Source organism: Taeniopygia guttata, chromosome 2 (genome assembly GCF_048771995.1).
Source record: "Taeniopygia guttata chromosome 2, bTaeGut7.mat, whole genome shotgun sequence".
Lineage (NCBI taxonomy): Eukaryota > Metazoa > Chordata > Aves > Passeriformes > Estrildidae > Taeniopygia > Taeniopygia guttata.
This window is the reverse complement of record NC_133026.1, coordinates 558,348-583,141: the sequence shown is the minus strand read 5'-3', so window position 1 is coordinate 583,141 and position 24,794 is coordinate 558,348. Positions and strand designations below refer to the sequence as shown.

Here is a 24,794-nt window from a genome sequence, read left to right as displayed (position 1 = left end):
TCCTGCTGTCCCCTGGCGGTTCCGGGGGCTCATCCCCACCCTGCCTGGCCCGGTGGCCTTGGGGACCTCACCTTTGTGCAGGTACGGGCGTCCCTCGGGCAGCGCCGCCCCGTTCACCGACACGTTCCGTCCCTCGGCCACCACCGTGTCCGTGCCCAAGGTCATGTGCAGCACCTGCGGCAGGGGGGTGGCACCGGGGCACTCAGGTGTGCGGGGACAGCGGGGATGGGCGTGGGGATGGGCATGGGACACTCAGGTGTGCCACGGTGCCAGGGATGGACCCCGGCTGTGCCATCCCAGCCCCCAGACTCATCCCAGCCCCCAACCCCATTCCAGCTCCCATCCCCACTGCCAGTTCCCATCGCAGCTCCCAGTTCCCATCCTGGCTCCCAGTTCCCATCCCAGTTCCCAGTTCCCATCCCAGTTCCCAGTTCCCATCCCGGCTCCCAGTTCCCATCCTAGCACCAGTCCCAGCTCCCAGTTCCTATCCCGGCTCCCAGTTCCCATCCCGGTTCCCAGTTCCCATCCTGGCTCCCAGTTCCTATCCCGGCTCCCAGTTCCCATCCCGGCTCCCAGTTCCCATCCCAGCTCCCAGTTCCCATCCCAGCTCCCAGTTCCTATCCCGGCTCCCAGTTCCCATCCCAGCTCCCAGTTCCCATACCGGCTCCCAGTTCCCATCCCGGCTCCCAGTTCCCATCCCAGTTCCAGTTCCCATCCCAGCTTCCAGTTCCCATCCTGGCTCCCAATTCCCATCCCAGCTCCCAGTTCCCATCCTGGCTCCCAATTCCCATCCCAGCTCCCAGTTCCCATCCCAGCTCCCAGACTCATCCCAGCCCCAAACCCATTCCAGCTCCCAGTTCCAGTCCCAGCTCCCAGTTCCCATCCCGGCTCCCAGTTCCCATCCCGGCTCCCAGTTCCCATCCCAGCTCCCAGTTCCCATCCCGGCTCCCAGTTCCCATCCCAGCCCCCAGACTCATCCCAGCCCCCAACCCCACTCCAGCTCCCATCCCCGCTGCCGGTTCCCAGCCCAGTTCCCAGCCCCACTCCTCCTCTGGGAGCAGGACCAGGACCCCGGGTGACCCATCCCGTCCCCTGCCCCAGTCTGGGTGTCTGAGGGTGACATCGCAGCGCTGTCACCCATCCCCGTTCCCAACATCCATCCCACCCCCGCCCCGCGCTGGCAGCGCTTTGGGTGCCCTCCCTGTGCCCTGCTGCCCGTCTCCGGTACCCGGGGCTGTCCCAGGCCGACGGTGACGTCCCAGGTGCCGTCGGTGGCGGCGGCCAGGCGGTACCGGCAGCTCCCGGCGAGGCCGAAGTGCCGCCCGTCGAAGGTGCGGAAGCGCGTCCCGGCCCAGGCCTGGCACAGGGCCGGGGGGCTGCGGTGGCGCGGGGAGCGCCCGTCCCCGCCCAGGGGCAGGCGGGTGCAGGGCAGGCAGGGCCCCCCGCTGTCCCCGGGGTCCCCGCGGCGCCAGCTGTGTCCCCAGGGGTGCTGGCAGCACTCGGCGCGGCTCATGGCGCTGCCATTGCCGCCGGTGCTGTCCTGGCACTGCCAGGCGCTGAAACAGCGGCCCAGGGAGCCGGGGCCTGGGGACGGGCACGGCGGGTGACACCCAGGGGCACGGGGGTGGCACTCAGCTCAGCGCCCATCCCAGCCCCGGTGGGAGTGGCACGGGAGGGTGTCACACCGGGAATGACGTGCTGGGAATGACGCTCATCCCAGTTCCCATCCCGGCTCCCAATTCCCATCCCGGCTCCCAGCTCCCAGTTCCCATCCCAGTTCCCATCCCAGTTACAGTTCCCATCCCGGTTCCAGTTCCCATCCCGGCTCCCAGTTCCCATCCTGGCTCCCAGTTCCCATACCGGCTCCCAGTTCCCATCTGGCTCCCAGTTCCCATCCTAGCACCAGTCCCATCTCCCAGTTCCCATCTTGGCTCCCAGTTCCCATCCCTGTTCCCATCCCGGCTCCCAGTTCCCATCCCAGCTCCCAGTTCCCATCCCAGTTCCCATCCGGCTCCCAGTTCCCATCCTGGCTCCTGTCCCGGCTCCCAGTTCCCATCCCAGTTCTCATCCCGGTTCCCAGTTCCCATCCCAGTTCCTATCCCGGCTCCCAGTTCCCATCCTGGCTCCCAGTTCCCATCCTAGCACCAGTCCCAGCTCCCAGTTCCCAGTTCCCATCCCGGCTCCCATCCCAACTCCCAGTTCCCATCCCAGCTCCCAGTTCCCATCCTAGCACCAGTCCCAGCTCCCAATTCCCATCCCAGTTCCCATCCCGGTTCCCAGTTCCCAGCCCTGCTCCCATCCCACCTCGCTGGGAATGACACGGTGGGAATGACGCCCCCGGGTGCCACCTCCGTGTCCCCCCTCACCCTCGGTGCAGCGGGCGCCGCTCCAGCCGGGGCAGCAGCCCCGCTCCGTGCGGTTCCGGACCACCGGCTGCACCTCCGGGGGGCTGCGGGGACAGCCCGGCGTCACCCGGGGGGACAGGGACGCAGCGGCCCCGGTGCCAGCCCGTGCCGCGTCCCCCGGGCTCACCGGTAGATGTAGCAGAGGGCGGGCTCGGTGCCGGTGTCCCCGGGGGCATTCCCGCGTTCCCGGCGCGTGCGCTCCCGGTCCAGCCGCCACCCGGCCAGGCTGTACTGGTACAAACTGGGACACGGCACCGCGGCCTCGCGCCGCGGCGTCACCTCCTCCTGCTCCGTCACCGGCACCGTCCGCTCGCACCAGCGCCTGCGGGCAGCCGCGGCATGTGCCGGGATCTGCCGGGATCTGCCCGGGATCTGCCCGGGACCCACCCGGGATCTGACAGGATCCACCCGGGACCCGCCGGAATCTGCCGGGATCCGCCCGGGACCCGCCTGAGATCCACCCGGGACCCGCCGGGATCCACCCGGGATCCATCCCAGCTCCATCCCAGCTCCCATCTGGCACCCCCCAGGGACCCATCCCTGCTCCTGCCTCCCACCCCAGCTCCCAACTCCCATTCCCAGTTCCAGGCCCTGAGCTCCATTTCATACCCCCAGTTCCCAGTTCTCAAACCCATTCCCAGTTCCCATTCCCCATTCCCAGCTCCCTTCCCAATTCCCATTCCCAGTCCCCGTTCCCATTCCCATTCCCATTCCCATTCCCCATTCCCCATTCCCAGCTCCCTTCCCAATTCCCATTCCCAGTCCCCGTTCCCATTCCCATTCCCCATCCCCAATTCCCATTCCCATTTCCCATTCCCATCCCCCATCCCCACCCCATCCCCATTCCCATTCCCATCCCCCATTCCCATTTCCATTCCCCAGTCCCCATTCCCATTCCCCATCCCCACCCCCATTCCCATTCCCATTCCCATTCCCCATTCCCCATCCCCCATTCCCACCCCATTCCCCATTCCCGTCCCTCACCCCGTGGCTGCCCCCACGGCTGTCACCCACAGGACGCCGATGGCCACGACCCCCGCGGTGACCCCGGGCCACGCCGCCGCGGCCATGGCGGTCCCGGTTTTCCTGGAAAAGGGGGATCCAGGCGCTCCGCTGTCACCTCCCGGGGTGTCCCGGTGGCCGGAGGGTGTCCCGGGGTGTCCCCGGTGTCACCGCCCGGTGCCTCTCCCCAGCCCGGACGGCGCTGCCCGCGGCTCCGGGATTTATGGACGGTGCCCGAAGCGCCGCCAGCTGCGGTGGCACCGATTGGGCACAGCTGGCGGCGGGGGACACCAGGGTGACATCTCCCCGTTTCCTGGGAGAAGGTCACGGCCCGGGACATCCGGGATCCGCCACGGGCCGCGGGGACGCGGATGTGGCAGGACCGCGGCTCCCGGTCACGCTCAACCCCCCCGTGTCCCCGTGTCCCTGTCCTGTGTCCCTTTGTGTCCTGTTTGTGTCCCCTGTACCACCCCGTGTCCCCGTGTCCCTGTCCTGTGTGCCCCCGTGTCCTGTTCGTGTCCCCTGTACCCCCCCGTGTCCCCCCATCCCTGTCCTGTGTCCCCTGTACCCCCCCGTGTCCCCTGTACCCCCCCCGTGTCCTCTGTACCCCCCGTGTCCCCGTGTCCCTGTCCTGTGTCCCCTCGTGTTTCCCGTGTCCCCCCAGCCCCGTGTCCCTGTCCTGTGTCCCTTTGTGTCCCCTGTACCCCCCGTGTCCCCCGTCCCTGCCCTGTGTCCCCTCGTGTCTCCCGTGTCCCCCCAGCCCCGTGTCCCCCCCCGCCCGGTCCTGTGCTCTCCATGTCCCCTCCGTGTCCCCCATGTCCCCGTTTCTATCCCGTGTCCTTGCCCACTGCTGTCCCCAGGTCCCCCCGAGTGTCCCCAGGTCCCCGAGTGTCCCCAGGTCCCCCCGAGTGTCCCCAGGTCCCTGCCCGTGTCTCCGTGCTCCCCTCACCCCGTCCCCGACCCCGCCGTGTCCGTGTCCGTGTCTGTGTCCGTGTCCGTGTCCGTGTCCGTGTCCGTGTCCGTGTCCCCTCCAAGGGGGACACCCGGTACGGCACTGCGGGGGGGACACGGGGGGGACAGGGGGGACACGGGGGGGGGGACACCGGGGATGCGGACACGGGGGGCGCGGACACCGGGGGTGCGGACACGGGGGGGGACACAGGGACGCGGACACGGGGGGCGCGGACACGGGAGGGACACGGGGGGCGCGGACACGGTGGGGGACACGGGGAGGCGGACACGGGGGGACACGGGGGGACACGGGGGGACACGGGAGGACACGGGGGGCGCGGACACGGGGGGCACGGACACGGGAGGGACACGGAGGGGGGACACCGGGGGTGCGGACACGGGAAGGGGGACACGGGGGTTACACGGGAGGTGCGAACACGGGGGGGGGCACGGGGGGCGCGGACACGGGGGGGACACGGGGGGACACGGGGGGGGGACACGGGCGGTGCGGACACGGGGCGGGGGGGGGCGCGGACACCGGGGGCGGTCCCGGCGGGGCGGGGGGACCGGCGGCCACCGCGGGGGGCGGGGCGCGGCGGCGGCGGCGGCGGCGCCGGTGGGGCCGGGGCGGCCCGGAGGCCGCGGTACGGCGGGACCGGGAGCGGACCGGGATCGCGAGTGGGGTCGGGCTCGGGAGCGCAGGAAGGGCGGGGGGCCGGCGGGGAGCGGCAGGATGGGCGGGCGGGGACGGGAAGGGGGCGCGGGGGGGCGGCGGGGAACAAAAACGGCTCGTGGGGGGCCGGAGGGGCACTGGGGGGGCCGGGGGTGCGCAAAGGGCCGGGGTGGGGGTACGGGGGGGCCCGGGGGGCACGGAGAACGGGGGTGGGGTGGCCGTGAGCTCCTGGGGGACAGGGACGGGGACGCCACTCCACGGGAACCCCGCGGACCGCCCCAGAGCCCCACGGAGGCCACGAGACCCCCCCCGGATCCCTGCGAACCCTTCCTGACCCCCTGAACCCCCCCTGGACTCCCCCCGAACCCCTCCAGACCCCCCGGACCCACCGAGCAGGAGAGTGTCTGCCCCCGCCGTGCCCTGCGTGCGTGCCCGGGGGTCCCGAAGCCCCCGGTGTGCCGGGGGTCCCAAGCTCGGGTCTGGGGGGGCTCACCCCGTGCCCCCCCCCCGCAGGTCCCCCCGTGGCCAGGACGGAGCCGGAGGAGATGGAAGCACCGGGATGCACCGGCTCAGGTGGGGCCTGGGGGGTTCTGGGGGGGCTCGGGTGGGGTCCGCGGGGTTCGGGGTGATCGGGGCCACCCCTGAGCCGGGGAGGGACCTGTCTGTGCCTCTTTGTCCCCCCAGCGTGGCTGGTGGTCCCCAAGGCGGAGGTGACCCCCGAGGACGGCGGGGATGATCCGGGGGACCCGGAGCTGCACGACTCAGGTGAGGGACGGTCACACCGGCAGTGCCAGGCCACATGGTCACTGTCACCCTGTCCTGGGCCTGGTGGCAGCGCTGGGTCCTTGGGGGACGGTCACCGTGTCCCCAGGGCCAGCGAGCGTGCCAGGTCCTTGAAGTGACGGTCAGCACGTCCCCGGTGCCGTTGGCCTTGATGGTCACCGAGCCCGGTGCCAGCGGCAGCTCCGTCCCTGGGTGACAGCTGCCGTGCCCCGGGGCTGTGCCGGGACACCGCGGCGTTGGCACGTCCCCCCCCTCCCTCGCGTGTCCCCGCAGGGCCGTGGCTGGTGCGGAAGGTGAAGGTGGAGGAGGAGGATGAGGCCGAGGCCTGGGCGGCCGCGGTTGGAGCCGGGGCCCCGCTGGCCACGCCGCCGCCCGGTGCCTTCCCCCCGGACCCCGCCGGGACCCCGGGCCGCGGCGGCGGCTGCAAGGCGGAGGAGCCGTGCCCGGAGGAGCTGGGCTACGGGGTGCTGCCGGCCTGGGAGCCGGGGCCGCGCCTGGACGGGCTCGGGCTCGCCTTCGGGCTGGGGCTGGGTGCCGGCACCGGCTCGGGGACGAGCCCCGGCCCCGCGGGGCACGGGCGCTGCCCGCAGCCCGGCCCGCGGCCCTTCTGCTGCCCGCAGTGCGGGAAGGCCTTCGGCAAGAAGGCGCACCTGACGCGGCACCTGCGGGTGCACACGGGCGAGCGGCCCTTCCCCTGCCCGCACTGCGGCCGCCGGTTCCGGCAGCGCATCCACCTGCGCTCCCACCTGCGCACGCACACCGGCGAGCGGCCCTACCCCTGCCCGCGCTGCGCCCGCCGCTTCCGCAAGAAAACGCACCTGGACCGGCACCTGCGCACGCACACCGGCGAGCGCCCGCACCCCTGCCCGCGCTGCGCCCGCCGCTTCGCGCACCGCCAGCACCTCCTGCGCCACCTGCGCCTGCACGGAGAGCCCGCGCCGGCCCACGGACACGGCCACGGGGATGGGCACGGGGATGGGCACGGGGATGGGCACGCCGAGGAGAAGCCGCTGCCCTGCCCGGGCTGCGAGATCGGCCTCGCCTGGAAGCAGAACCCCGCGTCGGAGCTGGGGCCGCCCGCGGGAGCGGCGCCCGGGGCTGGGAACGGACACGTGGAGGAGCGGCGGGACGCGGGCGGGGAGGGCCCCGCCGAGGAGCTGCTGCTCATCTGCCCCCAGTGCGGGACGAGCCGCGCCTGGAAGCAGAACGCGGCACCGCAGCCGTGGCAGCCCCTGGAGAACCGAACCCTCGGCTGTGCCCAGGACCCCCAGCCTCCCCTGCAGCCCCCACGCGAGCCCGGAGCCCACGACCCCCAGCACCCCTCGGAGGTGCCCACGGCCGAGTGCCCCTTCATGCAGGACCCCCAGCTCCTGTCGCAGGTGCCCGGTGCCAACTGCACCCTCGGCTGCGCCCAGGACCCCCCGCCCCTCCCGCAAGTGCCCGGTGCCCAGGACCACCAGCACCGGCCACAAACCCCCGGTGCCAACAGCGGCCAGGGCTGTGCCCAGGACCCCCAGGACCCCCCGCAGGTGCCCGGTGCCCAGCGGCCCTTCGCCTGCCCACAGTGCGGGCGCGGCTTCGGGCGCAAGGCGCACCTGGCGCGGCACCTGCTGGTGCACTCGGGCACCCGGCCCCACGCCTGTGCCCGCTGCGGCCGCCGCTTCAGCTCCAAGACCAACCTGGCCCGGCACCAGGCCGTGCACACCGGGCTGCGGCCCCACCGCTGCGCCCGCTGCGGCCGCGGCTTCACCCGCAAAACGCACCTGGAGCGCCACGAGCGCACCCACGGCACGGGCACCGGCACCGGGACGGGCACGGGCACCGGCGCTGCGGGAACGGGCACGGCTACCGCTGCCAGTGGCACCGGCATCACTGGGGCCCAGCTGAACTGGCCGGAGCCCCCCACCCTGTGCCCCTGAAGGCCCGGAGGTGCCAGGGGCTCCGGTGGGTGCCGGTGGGGAATCCTCGGCACTGCGGTGTCGGGATGTGCTGCCGGGAGGTGCCGCGGGCCCTGATGGCCGCCGGTGGCGGGTCCTGGCGCCAGGATGTGCCGGGGGAGCCGGTGGCACATCCTGAGCACTGGGAGGGTTCCCCAGCGGCTGCCGGTGCTGCGTCCGGGATGTGCCGGGATGTGGCCGTGCCCGCAGCGGTGCCGGTGGTGACCCCTCGGCCCTGGGATGTACCGGAAGGTGCCGGGATGCGCTGGTGCCACATCCTGAGCACCGGGATGTGCCGGGGGGCCCGGCAGGGGGGTCCCACAGCATCCCATAGGATCCCACAGGATCCCGCGCGGCTCCGCCGCTGTGGCCGGTGGCGCCGGGAAGCCGCCGGTGAGGGACACGGGGGGACCGCGGGGCGGGGACAGGAGGGGCGTCCCCGCGGCGGCGCTGCCGTGGGCGGGAGCGGCGGGAGGGAGGGAAGTGCCAATAAAGCCGTTTTTATGGAATTTCCCGGGAATCGCGGGAATCGCGGGCCGGGGGCGCGGGGGGCGTGGCCCGGGGAGGGGGCGTGGCTAAACGGGGCGGGGCGTGGCCTCGTGATAGGCGGGGCATCATCCCCATGACAACGGGGGCGGGGCCTCGTTCCCATGGCAACGGGGGGCGGGGCCTCGGGGGCCGCCGGGAGCTGCCGTGCGGTGAGAGTGGGGGGGGGGGAGCGGGGATTTGGGGAATTTGGGGGGATCTGGGGGGCACCGGGGGGCGGGTGGCATGGAGGGGCTCGGCGGGGCTCACGGGAGCACCGGGAGGGCCACAGAAGGGTCTGGGAGCAGCGGGGAGGGAGCGGGGGGGCTGTGAGGTCGGGGGCTGGGTCCGGGAGCTCTGGGGGTGTAACGGGGGTACCGGGGGATGGAACACGGTGGGTCTGGGGGTGTTGGGGTGTGGGGGCTCCCCATGGGCTCTGGACCTGTCCTTGTACCCCAGGTTCCACCCAGATATGAGCCCCGCGTGTCCCCTGACGACCCCGATGCCCTTTGGGTCCCACACGTGTCCCCACACCCCCAAGACACCCCCAGATGTTTCCCACATGTGTTTGTGCACCCCAGTTCCCGCCCAGATGTGTCCCACACGTGTCCCCGCACCCCAGGCCACCCCACAGCCAGCATACCCATCCAGAGCCACTCCCCGGTGCCACCCGCAGCCCCTCTCCCTGCTCGGGACCCCCACGGGATGGAGGGGCGTGGGGCGGAGGAGGTGACACCCCCAGCTGTGCCCCACATCTCCTTGTGCTCCTCACCCCCTGACACGTGTCCCGGACATGTGTGTCCCTGTGCCCCACTCACACGCCACAGTGTCCCCACAGCTCAGGGCGCCCCACAGGCTGCCCGGGGGGGTCCCCGCTGCCACCCCAGGACCTCCCCGCAGGGATGGAGGGGCGCAGGGCGAGGAGGTGACACCCCCGGCTGTGCCCCACATCTCCTTGTGCTCCTCACCCCCTGACACGTGTCCTGGACATGTGTGTCCCTGTGCCCCACTAACACGCCACAGTGTCCCCACAGCTCAGGGCACCGCACAGGCTGCTGGGGGGGGGTCCCCACTGCCACCCCAGGACCTCCCCTGCAGGGATGGAGGGGCGCGGGGAGGAGGCGCCGGAGCCGGAGGTGTCGGAGCCATCAGAGGAGGAGGAGGAGGAGGAGGAGGTGGAAGATGAAGATGAAGACGAAGGCTCCGGGGTGCGGGTGACGCCGGCGCTGCTGAAGGCCACGACGGGCGAGTTCTCTCTGGAGTCCATCCTGCTGCTGCGGCTGCGCGGCCGCGGCATCGCCCACCTGGGCTGCCTGGCCGACTGCTCCAACCTGGAGTGGCTGGACCTGTCCGGCAACGCCATCGCGGGGCTGGCGCCGCTGGCCGCGCTGCGCGCCCTGGCCGTGCTCAACCTGGCCGGGAACCGCGTGGCCAGCGTGGAGCCGCTGCGGGGCTGCCTCAGCCTGCGCCGCCTCAACCTGGCCGGGAACCGGCTGCGCAGCGTGCGCCAGCTGCGCTGCCTGCGGGGGCTGCGGCACCTGGAGAGCCTGCGCCTGCGGGACCCGCTGGGCGGCCTGGCCAACCCGCTCTGCGCCGCGCCGGCCTACCGCGCCGCGCTGGCCGCCATGCTGCCCGGCCTCAAGGCCATCGACGGGCAGCGCGTGGCCGGCCGCGGCAGCGAGCTCTTCCGCCTGTGCCGCGAGCTGGACGCCGCGCTGGATGCCGCCGAGCCGCCCGCCGCCGCGCCCGCCGAGCCGCCGCGGCCCTGGGTGCGGGACGGCTTCTGGGAGGCGCGGCCCGCGCGCCGCAGCGCCGTGCTGGAGGAGGCCACGCGGCAGCTGGGCCAGGCCCTGCGCGAGTGCCGCGAGCTCGGCCGCCGCGCCGACGACTCCATCGCGCAGGCCCGGCGCGCGCTCGGCCGCCGCCACCACGGCGACTTCGGCTTCTGAGCCGCCGCCGCAGATGGGAGAGACCCAGAGGAGCCACGGGCTCGAGCCTGCGGTGTGTGGGCCGTGGTGCCCCAAAGATGGGGATGGAGAGCCCCAGAGACACCACAGCCCAAAGCCACCACAGCCCAAAGCCACCCTCATCTGAGCCACAGAACCCTGAAGATGGGAATGGAGAACCCCCAGAGCCACCACAGCCCAAAGTCATTGTCACCTGAGCCACAAGACCCTGAAAATGGCAATGGAGAACCACCAGAGCCACCACAGCCCAAAGCCACCACAGCCAAAAGCCACCCTCACCCCCAGAGCCACCACAGCCCAAGCCACCCTCATCTGAGCCACAGAACCCTGAAGATGGGAATGGAGAACCCCCAAACCAAAGCCCAAAGCCATCTGAGCTACAGAACCCTGAAAACGGGCCCAGGAGAACCCCCAACCCAAACCCACCCTCATCTGAGCCACAGAATCCTGAAAATAGGAATGGAGAACCCCCAGAGCCACCACAGCCCAAAGCCACCCTCATCTGAGCCACAGGACCCTGAAGATGGGAATGGAGAACCCCCAAAGCCATCACAGCCCAAAGCCACCGTCACCTGAGCCACCCTGAAAACAGGGCCAGGAGACCCCCCAGAGCCACCCTCATCTGAGCCACAGAACCCTGAAGATGGGAATGGAGAACCCCCAGAGCCACAGAACCCTGAAAACGGGGCCAGGAGAACCCGCAACCCAAAGCCACCCTCATCTGAGCCACAGGACCCTGGAAACGGGGCCAGGAGAACCCCCAAAGCCGCCACAGCCCAAAACCATCATCATCTGAGCCACAGAACCCTGAAGATGGGAATGGAGAACCCCAGAGCCATCACAGCCCAAAGCCATCATCACCTGAGCCATGGAACCCTGAAAACGGGGCCAGGAGAACCCCCAAAGCCACCACAGCCCAAAGCCACCCTCATCTGAGCCACAGGACCCTGAAGATGGGAATGGAGAACCCCAGAGCCATCACAGCCCACAGCCATTGTCATCTGAGCCATGGAACCCTGAAAACAGGGCCAGGAGAACCCCCAGAGCCACCACAGCCTGTGGGACCACAAAACCAGGGCTGGGATACCCCCAGAGCCATCACGAGTCCATCTCCGTCATCTTCTGAACTGTGAGACCCCAAAAACAGGTGTAGGAGCCCCTCAGTGCCACCCCTGCCCAAATTCTTTCTCTTAGCCATGGCAGCACAGAAATGGATCCAGGAAAAGCCCCCAAGCCCACACTGTCACCGTGAGACCCCCAGAGCCACCACGAGCCTGTCTCCCTCCTCCTCTGAGCCGTGGGACCCCCAGACTGCGGCCAGGGGACCCCCAGAGCCACCACAAGCCTGTCTCCTTCCTCCTCTGGGACCCCCAGACTGCGGCCAGGGGACCCCCAGAGCCACCCCAGCCCAGCAGAGGGTCCCCAGGGAGCAGCAGAGGAGCCGTGGGGAGCCCGGCCTCGGCTTGGGGACATCGCGGGGACAGGGGACGTGGTGGCACTGTGCATTAAACATGTCCCACCCTCCAGTGTCCCTCTGTCCTGTGGCCTCAGGGGTCTCACTGCTCAGCCCATCGCTGGGGAAGGACAAGAGGTGACACAGGAGGTGACATGGGTGGTGGTGACATGGAGCCACTCCCCACCCACCCTGTCCCTGTCCCTGGGGACAACAGGGGATGGCACGGGTGGTGCCAGGCGGGAATCAGAGGCGTGAGAGCGGGGCCAGCGCTGGTTTACTGGGCAGGGGGGACAGGCGGGAGCGGGGGACACGTCCGGGACCCCCCGTGCTCACACGGGGCTGGGGGGTGACAAGCGGGACAGGCCGGGACCGCCGTGGCAGCGTCCGTCGGTGCTGTGGTGCCTGGAAAGGGGACAAGGAGTGGGGGCTGTGCTGGGGTCCCTGTGTCCCCCTGTCCCCAGGGGTGTCCCCAGGGGTGTCCCCAGGGGTGCCCCCGTACCCACCTAGGCCGGCAGCCCCCGGGAGAAGGCGAACATTCCGGGCAGGTACGGCGTGTCCCCCCCTCTCCCCGCCTCCTCCACCGCCCGGCACTCGGCCTCGTCCCGCTGCCGGATCTCCTGCGGGCACAGCAGGGGCTGGCACGGGTGGGGACACAGGGGGGACACCGGGGCACTGGGGGCACTCACCTTGACCGCCAGGTGGTGGCTGGGGCCGCAGTTGTGGTACTTGTCCAGCACCTTGGGGACATCGCTGGTGTCGAACTTGTAGCAGGCCAGGCAGGTCGGCTTCCTCTGGGACACGGGGCGGTGTCACCCCCGAGCCCTGGGGACCCTCCGGCACGGACCGCCGTCCCCTCTGCCCCACCCTGCCACCCTCAGCGGCGTGGTGACGGGATGGGGGGGCTGCGGGAGGCTGAGGGGTGTGGGACCCCTGGGATGTGCCCCAAGGGAGAGGGGACACCCCAGGATAGGCCCCAGGGGAGTGGGGATGTGCCCCAAGGGAGAGGGACAGCTTGGAAAGTGTCCTGAGGGAGGGGACAACACTGCAGGATGTGCCAAGGGAGATGGGAACACCCTGGGATGCTGCCCCAAGGGAAAAGGGACACCCCCCATGTGCCCCAAGGGAAAGGGACACCCCCCATGTGCCCCAAGGGAAAAGGGACAACCCACATGTGCCCCAAGGGAAAAAGGACACCCCCCATGTGCCCCAAGGGAAAAGGGACACACCCCATGTGCCCCAAGGGAAAAGGGACACCCCAGCCCTGTCCCCAGGGGATGAGGGACACCCCAGCCCTGTCCCCAGGGGAGCAGGGACACCCCAGCCCTGTCCCCAAGGGAAAAGGGACACCCCAGGCCTGTCCCCAGGGCAAGAGGGACACCCCAGGCCTGTCCCCAGGGAAGGAGGGACACCCCAGACCTGTCCCCAGGGGAGGAGGACACCCCAGCCCTGTCCCCAGGGGAGGAGGGACACCCCAGGCCTGTCCCCAGGGGAGCAGGGACACCCCAGGCCTGTCCCCAGCCCCTCACCCGGTTCTCCAGCACCCGGCAGTGCCGCTGCGGCGCTCGCTTGCGGCAGCTGGTCTGTGCCAGGCCCAGGCGGAGCTGCACGAAGGTCCCCGAAGGATCCTCCTGCGGGAACGGGAACGGGAACGGGGGTGGCAGGGCGTGCCAGGGCCCGACCCCCCGGAGGGATCCCCACCTCCAGAGTGACTCCCAAACCCCACAGTCCCGGGGAATGCAGCCCCCGGTGAGACCCCGAACCCCAGGAGTGACCCCAAATCCTGGGGGAGACCCTGAACCCCACAGATGCCAACCCCTGAGAGGGACCCCAAAGCTCCCATAGAACCCCAAATCCCAGGAGGGACCCTGAACCCTGGGAGGGATCCTGAATCCTGGCCAGCCTCAGGTAAATCCCACCCCAGGGTGGCTCCAGGACGGGCACGTGGCCCCAAGTGGGGTCCCTGGAGTCCTGGCCCTTCCCAGGCCGGGACAGTGTCCAGGGGCACCCCGGGATGGACCCGGCTCTGGGGGCACCGGGATCAGCTCGGATCCGTTAATGGATAACCGAGCTCAGCCCGGCCAGCAGGGCCGGTCCCGGAGCGCCCCGGGACACCCCCGCACCCGCCTATTCCCTTTGGGACACCCGAGCCCCTTCCCATCCCTGTGGCCATCCCGGATCCCAGTCCTGAACCCCAAATCCCAAATGCCAACACACCCGCTCGATGATCCTGTCCATCTCCATTCCCTCCGGGACACCCCAATCCCCTCCCCAGTCCCATGGTCACCCCGGATCCCGAACCCCGAGTCCCAATCCCGAATCCCGCTGCTCCCGCGCACCCCCGTCCCCTCCAGGACACCCACCCTGACCCCCCCGTTCCCGCGGCCATCCTGAACCCCAAATCCCAGATCCCAACGCCACTCCCGGTCCCGCTGATCCCCTCCCGGCGCTGCCCCCTCCCCATCCCCGGGACCCCAGCCCCTGCCCGCGCCCCTCCCCGTTCCGCGGCCATCCCGGAGCCCGAGGGGCACTCCCGGTGCCGGGTCCCGTTACTCACCCGCTCGGTGACCCCGTCCAGCTCCCGCTCCTTGAAGAGGAAATGCACGTTGCTGCGCGCGTGGAAATATTCCAGCACGTCCCGCACCACGCGCCGCTGCAGCGGGGACTGCCCCGCGGCCGCCGCGGCCACCGCCAGGGCCAGCGGCAGCCACAGGGCCACCGGCAGCCTCATCCCGCCGGGAACGGCCTCACGGATCCGCGGGCCGCTGGCGTCGGGCTGGCATCAGCCGATTTCCTGGGATCTGCCCCCAAATCCGCCCCCGGGACGGCCCCGCGGGTGCCCCCCCCACCCCACCCCGCGGGGCGCGGGAGGAGGGGCCGGGATGGGACCGGGAGAGACCCCGGGAACGGCGTCACGGGATGCCGGGAGTGCCCTCCGGGAGCACCGGGAGCACCGGGAGCGCCGGGAGCGCCGGGAGCGCCGGGAGCGCCGGGAGCACCGGGAGCACCGGGAGCGCCGGGAGCGCCGGCAGCACCGGGAGCACCGGGAGCGCCCTGCAGCCCCGCAACGGCGCCTGGCCCGGGAATGGGCGGCAGTCCCCCGGGAATGGGCTGCAAACCTCCGGGAATGGCTCCTGTCCCCCGGGAATGGCTCCTGTCCCCCGGGAATGGGCTCCTGTTGCCCGGGAATGGGCTGCAGTCCCCCGGGAATGGCTCCTGACCCCCGGGAATGGCTCCTGTCCCCCGGGAATGGCTCCTGTCCCCCGGGAATGGGCTGCAGTCCCCCGGGAATGGCTCCTGCCCCCGCAGTGTTGTCACGCCCCGCCGGGAATGACATCCTGCCCGTAGGAACGGGCTCCTGCCCGTAGGAACGGGCTCCTGATGCCGGGCACGGGCTCCTGTCCCCCGGGAATGACTCCGGTCCCCCGGAACAGCCGGGAATGAGCTCTGCTCCCCGGGATGTGCTCCGGAGCGGGACACTGGGGAGCACTGTGGGGACACTGGGGGCACTGGGGCTGTACTGGGGTACACTAAGGGACAGTGGGGGGACACTGCGGGCACCGGGGGACGCTGGGGCCGTACTGGAGGACACTAAGGGACAGTGAGGGGACACCGGGGACACTGGGGCTGTACCGGGGCACACCAAGGCACACTGGGGGGACACTGGGGCTGTACCGGGGCACACCAGGGCACACTGGGGGGACAGTGGGGGGACACTGGGGCTGTACTGGGGCACACCAAGGCACACTGGGGGGGACACTGGGGGGACACTGGGGACACTGGGGCTGTACCGGGGCACACCAAGGCACACCGGGGGGACACTGGGGCCGTACTGGGGGGACACTGGGCCATACTGGGAGGGCGGGGTCTCTCCGGCCCCTCCCACCCCCGCGCCTGCGCTGTCCCGCGCCGCCGCCAGGGGGCGCTGTACCGGGGCCCCGCCCCCCGACCCGGAACGGGGCGCGGCCGGACGGGGCCGTGGCTGACACGGTGACGTCACCGAGCGCGCTGACGTCACCGAGCGCGTGACGTCACCGCGGCGCGGGGCAGCGGCCGCCCGTGAGTTTCCCCGGGAGGGTCCCGGGTGGGCCCGGGGGGGGCTCAGGGTGACACGGGGGGCTCGGGGGGGGGTCTCGGGTTGTGCTGGGGGTGTCAGGAACTGTCGGAGTCTACCGGGGGACCCCCGTGGCGGCGGCGGGTCCGGGGTTCCGCAGGAGCCGGTGCTGGGGCGCACGGGGGTCACCGCGAGCCCCCCGAGGCACGGCCGGTACCGGGACAGCCGGGATCCCCGAGCCCCGGGATCCCCGAGCCCCGGGGAGCCCGGCCCGGTGGCCCCGGGGCAGTTCCCGGCTGATGAGGCGATTCCGGCCAGGGCTCCTCCCGAGCCCCGGGGCTGTTCCTGACCGAGGCGGGGCTGTACCGGGGCTCTTCTCGGCTCCCGGGGCTATTCCAAACTCCCGGGGCTATTCCCAACTCCCGGGGCTGTTCCCGGCTCAACTCCCGGGGCTGTTCCCGGCTCCTGGGGCTGTTCCCAACTCCCGGGGCTGTTCCAAACTCCCGGGGCTGTTCCCAACTCCCGGGGCTGTTTTCAGCTCCCGGGGCTGTTCCCGGCTCCCGGGGCTGTTCCCGGCTCCCGGGGCTATTCCCAACTCCCGGGGCTATTCCCAACTCCCGGGGCTATTCCCAACTCCCGGGGCTGTTCCCAACTCCCGGGGCTATTCCCAACTCCCGGGGCTGTTCCCAACTCCCGGGGCTGTTCCCAACTCCCAGGGCTGTTTTCGGCTCCCGGGGTTATTCCCGGTTCTCCAGGCGCTCCTGTACCGGGCCTGTTCCCGGATCCCGGGGCTATTCCCGACACCCAGGGCTGTTCCCGGCTCCTGGGGCTATTCCCGGTTCTCCAGGTGCTGCTGTACCGGGGCTATTCCCAAATTCCGGGACTATTCCCGGCTCCTGGGGCTATTCCCAAATTCCGGGACTATTCCCAAATTCCCTGGCTATTCCCAAATTCCAAAGTCCCAAATTGGGACTATTCCCAAACTCCCAGGGCTGTTCCCGGCTCCCGTGGCTATTCCCCGTTCTCCAGGTCCTGCTGTACCGGGGCTATTCCCAAATTCCGGGACTATTTCCAAATTCCCGGGCTATTCCCGGCTCGTGGGGCTGTTCCCGGCTCCCGGGGCTGTTCCCGGTTCTCCAGGTGCTGCTGTACCGGGGCTATTCCCAAATTCCGGGGCTATTCCCGGCTCCTGGGGCTATTCCCAAATTCCGTGACTATTCCCGACTTGCGGGGCTGTTCCCGGCTGGCCAGGCGGATGCCGTGCCGGGGCCATTCCCTGCTCCCGCTCGCTCCCATCGAATCCATCCCATCGAATACATCCCATCGAATCCATCCCATCGAACCCATCCCATCGAACTCATCCCATCCCATCTACAGCCCCGTCCCGTCCCGTCCCATCCCATCGAACCCATCCCATCGAACCCATCCCATCCCGTCCCATCCCATCCCATCGAACCCATCCCATCCCATCCCGTCCCATCCCATCCCATCCCGTCCTATCCCGTCCTATCCCGTCCCATCCCGTCCCATCCCATCTACAGCCCCGTCCCATCCCGTCCCATCCCGTCCCATCCCATCGAACCCGTCCCGTCCCATCCCGTCCCATCCCGAACTACAACTCCCAGCGCTCCCCGGCTCTGCCGTTCACAGCCGGATCCGGCCCCGCTCGGCGCCTTCCGCACCCCAAATTCCGGGGGGAGGAGGAGGAGGAGGAGGAGGAGGACGGGGCGCCGAGGCCGCCGGAGCCGCTGCGGGGCCGCCGCGCTCCCGGCCCGGTTCCCGGTTCCCGGTTCCCGGTTCCCGCTGCCCTCCCGGCCCCGCTCCCCCTCCCGCTCACATTCCGCCTCTCCCGCTCTCCCAGGACCCGCCGCGGCCATTTGAGGGACTCGGAGGCGGAAGGAGACCGGGAAAAGGCCGGGAAAAGGCCGGGAAGGAGCGCTCGAGGAGCCCGGAGCGGCCGGGAGCGGCCCGGGGCAGCGATGTCGGCGGGGGGAGCGCCCCAGGTACGGGGGGATCCCGGGGGAGCTCCGGGGGATCCCCGCCCCGCCACCCCCGGGGGGATCTCCGGGGGGATTCCCGCGGCCGGGGCTTTTCCGATGGATTTTTCCTGAGCCCCCCCGAGAGTTTTTCCGGGAAATCCGCGCATTGGGAAGTCCCCCAGCGCGGGGGGGGCGCACCCCCCCGGCTCTGCCTCCGCCGGGCTCCGGGGACTTGGGGACACGAGAGGGATGCGGGAGGGCACGGGGGGCTTGGGGGGTTCAGCGTCCCCCGAAAAGCGGGCCTGGCTCCTCGGGAAAGGTTCCTGCCTCGGTGCAGGAAAGGAGCTGGTTTGGGGGTGGGCAGTGGGGATGGGGGGGACAGGGACACGGGTTTGGGGGTCAGGGGTCTGGTCTGGAGGAGCAGGGTGGGGCATCTGTTTTAGGGGAACAAGGATCTTGTTTGGGAAGCAGGGATCTGCTGGGGAAGCAGGGATTTGGTTTGGGGGGGTGGGGATGTGATTTGGGGGAGCAGGGGTCTGGTTTGGGGGGGTGGGGATGTCATTTGGGGGAGCAGGGGTCTGGTTTGGGGGGGTGGGGATGTCATTTGGGGGAGCAGGGATTTGGTTTGGGGGGGTGGGGATGTCATTTGGGGGAGCAGGGGTCTGGTTTGGGGGGGTGGGGATGTCATTTGGGGGAGCAGGGGTCTGGTTTGGGGAGCAGGGATGTGGGATCCATCCTGGAACAAGGAATCTCATATTTGGGATGGAGGAATAGGGGCATGATCCCTGTCCTTGGCCTGTGGCCAAACCCAGGGCAAGGTCCTCAGACATCCCAAAATGCCCCAAATGGCCCCAAAATGCCCCTGAGCTGCTGCCCCCTCCCCAGCCCGCCCACGCCCTGGATCTGCTGCCGTACTCGCGGCTGAGCCCGGCGCCGCGGGCCGGATCCCAGCTGGATGCCGTCGGCGCCGAGATCCCCTCGGATCCCTGCACAGGTGAGGGGGACGCCCTGGGGTGGAATCCTCTGCCCAAAGCCCGCTGCATTTTTGTGGGGACTTTGAACTGGGATGATGAAAGCGTTCTGGGGATTCCCGGGGATGGGAGAGGCTGCGGGAGAAGCCAGAGCTGGGATGGGCTCACCCGGAGCCTGGCTCTCGAGGGGCGGCTCCATCCCCGGTGCCAGAGCCCGGTTCTCCCGGGAGCAGCTCCGTGCCAGCTCTCCGGTGGTCCCGACGGCGGTGCCCCGTGTCCCCCCAGGGTACCGCTTCTTTAAGCCGGGGGGTTTGTTCGGGATGAAGCCGCCGGAGGAGCCGTTCGGAGCCGCGCGGACGGGCCCGGAGGAGTCCAAGGCCCTGGGCAGCCCCTGCACTGGTGAGTCCGGATCTGTGGGACTGGGGGCTCAGGGAAACATGGGCTGGGATTCTTCTGGGGCGTTCTGAGCCAGTTTAGAACTTTCTGAAGCCAGCTGGGGGCTGTTCTGAGCCACTTAGGGCCAGTTTAAAGGTCTTTTTCAGCCATTTTGGGACAGTTTTCAGCCATTTTGGGGCCCTCCCGTGCCAGTTCACAGCCGTTTATGACCAGTTTATGGCAATTCTGAGCCAGTTCACGGCTATTGGGGGCTAGTTTTGAGAGCCAGTTTTGGCCATTTTAGGCTAGTTTTTGCCATTTTGAGCCAGTTTGGACCATTTTGGACCTGGATGTCACAAATGGGGGGTTTGGAGTGTCACACGCCAGGAGAGGCTTGGGGACTGGAGGCCCTTTGGGGTGTCCCAGGTCCCCATGGTTCAGGAGTGAGGGTCCCACAGGGAAAGGGGGGGCTGGGCCCGGGTCCTCCCCGCTCGGGCCAGCCTGGGGTGCTCCGGGAGCCGGGATAACACCGGGATCTCTCCGGTGCAGTGGAGCCCGGGCGGGTGAGCAAGGTGGAACCCGAGGAGAAGCCCGGGATTGGCGCCGGCTCCCTGGAGCTGTTTCCGGCCGCGGGCGGCAGCTCCGGCCGCTGGTTCCCCGGCGGGCAGCGCGGCCCCGAGCCCCCCCGGGATCCCCCTGCCCCCCGTGCCGGCTGCTGGGGGGCCCAGGGGGGCGTCCCGGGCCCGTTCCGCTGCGCCCAGTGCGGGAAGGGCTTCCGGCAGAAGCAGAGCCTGGTGACGCACGAGCGCATCCACACCGGGGAGAAGCCGTTCCGCTGCGGGGACTGCGGCAAGAGCTTCAGCCAGCGGCCCAACCTGCTGACGCACCGGCGCGTGCACACGGGCGAGCGGCCCTTCCCCTGCGCCCAGTGCGGCAAGAGCTTCTCGCAGAAGGCCAACCTGCTGGCGCACCAGCGCATCCACGGCGCCCACCCCGAGGAGGGCAAGGCGCGGGCGCGGGCGCCGGCGCGGGGCTGCCCCGAGGACGCGCCCTTCGTGTGCCCCGAGTGCGGGAAGAGCTTCCGGCAGAAGCCCAACCTCATCACGCACCGGCGCATCCACACGGGCGAGCGGCCCTTCTCCTGCTTCCTGTGCGGCCGCAGCTTCAACCAGAAAACCAACCTGGTGACGCACTACCGGGTGCACACAGGTGAGCGGCCCTTCGCCTGCGCCCAGTGTGGCAAGCGCTTCACCCAGAAAACCAACCTGGTCACGCACCAGAGCACCCACACCGACCTGCGCCCCTTCCCCTGCGCCCAGTGCCACAAGTGCTTCAAGGACAAGGTGTCCCTCAAGGCCCACCAGAAGACGCACATGCCCCGCCAGCGCCGCTGCCCCGCGCGCGGCCCGGCCCCCGCCGCGCCCTTCGGGGCCGCGCCCGCCCTGCTGCCCCCCGCGCCCGCCCCGCAGGACCCCGCCCTGTTCGCCCCGCTCCCGCCCGCCCCGAAGCTCCCCGAGGGCTCTGAGCTCTTCCCGTGCCCCGAGAAGGGCTTCCCCGCCCCGGCCCCGGGTGAGCCCTCCTTCCCCTGCGCCCACTGCGGCGACGGCTTCTGCCCCAAGGTGCCCCTGCTGCGGCCCCCCGAGGCGCCCGCCGCCCCCTTTGCCCCCGGCCCCCCCGTCCTGGGGCCCCTGGGGGCGCAGCCGGGGCCGGGGGAGGCCGTGCTGTCCCCGGAAAAGCCCTTCATCTGCAATCAGTGCGGGAACAGCTTCGGGCTCTGGCTCGCCCTCGTCGCCCACCAGAAGAGCCACGCGGGGCACAAGCCGTGCCCCGGCGCTGCCCCCGCCGAGCCGGGCGCCGAGCAGCCCCCCGGGTCCCCCCCGGCGCGGGCGGGCGAGGGCCGGCCCTGGCCGTGCCCCGAGTGCGGGCGCGGCCTGGCGCAGTGCGAGCGGCCGCCGCGGCACGGGCACGGCGCCGGCGGGCGCGGCCCCTTCCGCTGCGACACCTGCGGCAAGCGCTTCAGCCTCAAAACCAACCTGGCCACCCACCAGCGCATCCACACAGGTGAGCGGCCCTTCACCTGCGGCGTCTGCGGCCGCCGCTTCAACCAGAAGGGCAACCTGGTGACGCACTACCGGGTGCACACGGGCGAGCGCCCCTTCGCCTGCGCCCAGTGCGGGAAGCGCTTCGCGCAGAAGCCCAACCTGCTGGCACACCAGAAGACGCACCTGGGCCGCCAGCCCTTCACCTGCCTCGAGTGCCCCAAGCGCTTCAAGAGCAAACTGTCCCTGCGGGTGCACCAGCGCGTGCACACCGGGACCCCCGGCGCGGCCCCCGGCGCCCTGGACCCCGCCGGGAGCCCCTTCCCCTGCGCGCTCTGCGGGGAGGCGTGCGCGGAGCACGGGGGGCTCCGGCCGGGCCACGGCGGCGGCGGCGAGCGGCCCCACGCCTGCGCCGAGCAGCTGCACGCCTGCGCCAAGTGTCCCCACGGCTGCGCCGAGCGACCCCACGGCTGCGCCGAGCGGCTCCACACCTGCGCCGAGCAGCGCCGCGCCTGCACGGAGCATCCCCACGCCTGCACGGAGCATCCTCACGCCTGCACGGAGCATCCCCACGCCTGCGTGGAGCATCCTCACGCCTGTGAGCGACCCCACGCCTGTGGGCAGACACAGCCCTGCACCGAGAGGCCGCTGCCCTGTGCTGAGAGGCCACTGCCATGCACCGAGCGGCCGCTGCCCTGCACCGAGAGGCCTCTACCCTGCACGGAGCGGCCGCTGCCCTGCACCGAGAGGCCGCTGCCCTGTGCTGAGAGGCCGCTGCCCTGTGCCGAGCGGCCTCTGCCCTGCACCGAGCGGCCTCTGCCCTGCACCGAGCGGCCTCTGCCCTGCACCGAGCGGCCGCACCCCTGCGCTGAATGTCCCCACCCCTGTGAGCAGCCCCACGCCTGCACCAAGCGGCCCCACGCGTGTGAGCAGCCCCACGCCTGCGCCGAGTGTCCCCACGGCTGCGCCGAGCATCCTCCCACCTGTGCCGAGCACCCCCACCCCTGCGAGCGGCCCCACGGCCGCGAGCGGCCCCACGGCTGCGCCGAGCAGCCCCACGCGTGCGCCGAGTGTCCCCACGCGTGCGCCGAGTGTCCCCACGGCTGCGCCGAGCGGCCCCACGCGTGCGCCGAGTGCGGGAAGCGCTTCCGGCAGAAGGTGAACCTGGCCGTGCACCTGCGGACGCACACCGGGGAGCGGCCGTTCCGCTGCGCCGACTGCGGCAAGGGCTTCAGCCAGAAGGCGCACCTGCTGCGGCACCGCCGCACCCACGGCACCGGCCTGAACGCGCCCTGCGCCGCCGGGGACCCGCTGGCCAAGGGCCCCGAGCCCCCCGCGCTGCTGCTGCCGCCCTGCTCCCGCGGGGCGCCCCCCGCGCGCCCCGACAGCCCCTCGGGCGCCGCCGACATCCTCCTGCAGCTGATGCAGGACGAGCCGCCCCCCGGCCCCGGCGCCGCCCCGGTGCCCCCCTGTAAGTGCCCCGGGGGGGCCCCGAGCCCCCGGGCGCCGGGGCTGCCCCCGCCGTGCTGCTGCGCCGCCTGCCTGGCCCCCCGCCCTCCCGAGCCTCCCCGCGGGCAGCTCTGGGCCAAGGCCGGCGGCTGCGCTCGGGCCTTCGAGGAGAAGCGAGCGCCCGCAGCGCCCGAGCGGGAGTGCGGCGAGGAGAAACCGGCCCCGTGTCCCGGCTGCCTGTGAGCCCCGGGACCCGCCCCGCTGCCCACGACCCCCGCGCTGACACCCCCGCACCAGGACCCCCGCCCCGCCCCGGCTGCCGGGATCCCCGCACCGGAGCCCCCACCGGGACACCCCCGGCAAGGACCGGCCCTCGGCTGCTGCGCTCAAACACAGGGAGCCTGGAGGAGATGGAGCCGAGGGGACGGAGCCAAGGGACAGACCGAGGGGACAGAGCCAAAGGGACAGAGCCAAAGGACAGAGCCAAAGGGACAGAGCTGAGGGCTCAGTGCCAAGGTGCCACCGCCAGCTGGATTCAGCACTGGGACTCCTGTGCACAGCCAGCCTGGGACATGGCACACTTCTGCCCTGGGCAGCCAGCAAAGGGCTGGAGGAGACAGTGCTGGACCCAGATCTGCGTGTGCGCTCCAGCCACACACACCAGGAAGGGCTGGGCACGGTGGAGCTGCAGCCACTGGAGCCAGACTTGGGACAAGAGGGTTCCAGAACCTTCCAGCCTGTTCCGGACTGGCATTCCCTGAGGACACGGCTGGGGTGGCAGTGCTGGGCCTGCCCTGCTGCGGGTGAGCTCCCGGGGTCCCCAGGGCAGCTCCACGTGAGGAGTTGGGAGCGCACTGGGAAAACAGGCAGGAAAAGGGCCTGGAAGGGCTCAGCTCTGCTTCCAGAAGGGCCCCGGAGACGCCTCCGGTGCCGGGGGGATGGGGGGCAGCTTGTGCTTCTGCTTGCTCTGGGTAACTGCGCGCTTCGGGACTCAATATTGCGGTTTGGGATGGTTGACGCTGGGGTGGCCGCTGGAGAGTCGTGCTGGTGGGGCTGTGGAGGCTCCAGCGGCACAGGGGCGCTTTGCTGGGGTTTGGGTGGCCTCTCCCTGTCCCCTCGGCGTGACAGAGCCGGGCATCCACGGTCTGGGGAGCAGCTTCGGCCGCAGACACCGCCGGGAGCTGCCATTGCTTCATCCCAAAGGGAATCAGACACCAGGACAGCCACCGGCTGGGCAGGGGTCCCACCCCAGTCCCCTCCCCCAGCTCTGCTCTCTGCAATTCTATTTTTTGAGGTTATTTAAAATAAAAGCTTCTGATGGCTCTGGGGCTCCAGGCTCTGTCTGGGACTGGGGGGACACGGGGGTCTCTCTGCAGCCCCAGTCCTGGCCTGAGCCCCGGGAAAGGCTCTGCGCCCTCGTCCATGGCCAGGGGGCACCAGGACAGTGCCAGGGCAGTGTGCTCTGTGACCGCCACCCTCACCCGCACACCAGGTGAGAGCTCAGCATTAGGGTGGCCACCGGGCCAGCCCCGGGGGCACTGTCACGTCCACGGGGGTGGCACCGACGCCCCGGTGCTCCCTGGGGACAGACTGGGGGGGGTCTCACACTGCGGGCACCGACTGGGACACAGACACCCGGTGCCACCGGCCAGGCGTGTGGCCGTGCTCCCCCTGCCCGGGCTGGGGACACCGGGTGGGTTCTGGGGGGGTTGGGCACACGGGCGGCACCGGGCACGGGAGAGGGGCCGGATCCCGGGCTCACCGGGCACGGGGAAGGGACCGGATCCCGGGCTCACCGGGCACGGGAGAGGGGCCGGATCCCGGGCTCACCGGGCACGGGGAAGGGGCGGGATCCCGCGCCCACCGGGCACGGGGAAGGGGCCGGATCCCGGCACCCACCGGGCACGGGGAACTGACCGGATCCCGGCGCTCACCGGGCACGGGGAAGGGGCCGGATCCCGGGCTCACCGGGCACGGGGAAGGGGCCGGATCCCGGGCTCACCGGGCACGGGGAACTGACCGGATCCCGGGCTCACCGGGCACGGGAATGGGGCCGGATCCCGGGCTCACCGGGCATGGGGAACTGGCCGGATCCCGGGCTCACCGGGCACGGGGAAGGGGCGGGATCCCGGGCTCACCGGGCGCGGGGAAGGGGCCGGATCCCGGCACCCACCGGGCACGGGGAAGGGGCGGGATCCCGGGCTCACCGGGCACGGGGAAGGGGCCGGATC

At 71.1% G+C, this 24,794-nt stretch overlaps 4 protein-coding genes across 6 annotated transcripts in view; 2 read left to right on the top strand and 2 right to left on the bottom strand.

The window, feature by feature from the left end:
• Positions 1-3,475, bottom strand: part of LOC115494108 (SCO-spondin-like) — a 34,401-nt gene extending 30,926 nt beyond the window's left edge. Inside the window, 5 exon segments of the mRNA XM_072925189.1 lie at positions 72-174; positions 1,229-1,635; positions 2,367-2,449; positions 2,533-2,799; positions 3,390-3,475. Coding sequence (XP_072781290.1) covers positions 72-174; positions 1,229-1,635; positions 2,367-2,449; positions 2,533-2,799; positions 3,390-3,475 — 946 coding nt within the window.
• Positions 3,476-4,923: 1,448 nt separating this feature from the next.
• On the top strand, positions 4,924-22,806 carry LOC115494072 (uncharacterized). The gene is made up of 10 exons (XM_072925188.1): positions 4,924-5,002; positions 5,545-5,604; positions 5,716-5,796; positions 6,088-7,725; positions 13,248-13,404; positions 13,972-14,464; positions 17,292-17,753; positions 18,615-18,723; positions 18,986-19,099; positions 19,625-22,806. The coding sequence occupies exons 2-10, from the start codon at positions 5,577-5,579 to the stop codon at positions 22,804-22,806; spliced, it is 6,264 nt and encodes a 2,087-aa protein (XP_072781289.1). The 5' UTR covers positions 4,924-5,002; positions 5,545-5,576.
• On the top strand, positions 8,358-10,467 carry LRRC61 (leucine rich repeat containing 61). 3 transcript variants are annotated; one of them, XM_072925228.1, is made up of 3 exons: positions 8,372-8,449; positions 9,115-9,190; positions 9,389-10,467. In XM_072925228.1, the coding sequence occupies exons 2-3, from the start codon at positions 9,179-9,181 to the stop codon at positions 10,223-10,225; spliced, it is 849 nt and encodes a 282-aa protein (XP_072781329.1). In that variant the 5' UTR covers positions 8,372-8,449; positions 9,115-9,178; the 3' UTR covers positions 10,226-10,467. The 3 variants fall into 3 exon arrangements, with proteins under 3 accessions (XP_072781327.1, XP_072781329.1, XP_072781328.1); XM_072925227.1 differs by having other exon boundaries at positions 8,373-8,449; positions 9,164-9,190; XM_072925226.1 differs by lacking the exon at positions 9,115-9,190 and having other exon boundaries at positions 8,358-8,449; positions 9,375-10,467.
• Positions 11,956-14,442, bottom strand: RARRES2 (retinoic acid receptor responder 2). The gene is given in 5 exon segments (NM_001245132.1): positions 11,956-12,101; positions 12,203-12,316; positions 12,386-12,490; positions 13,226-13,327; positions 14,254-14,442. Coding segments are annotated over 4 exon segments (495 nt in total). The 5' UTR covers positions 14,428-14,442; the 3' UTR covers positions 11,956-12,101.
• Positions 22,807-24,794: the final 1,988 nt, after the last annotated feature.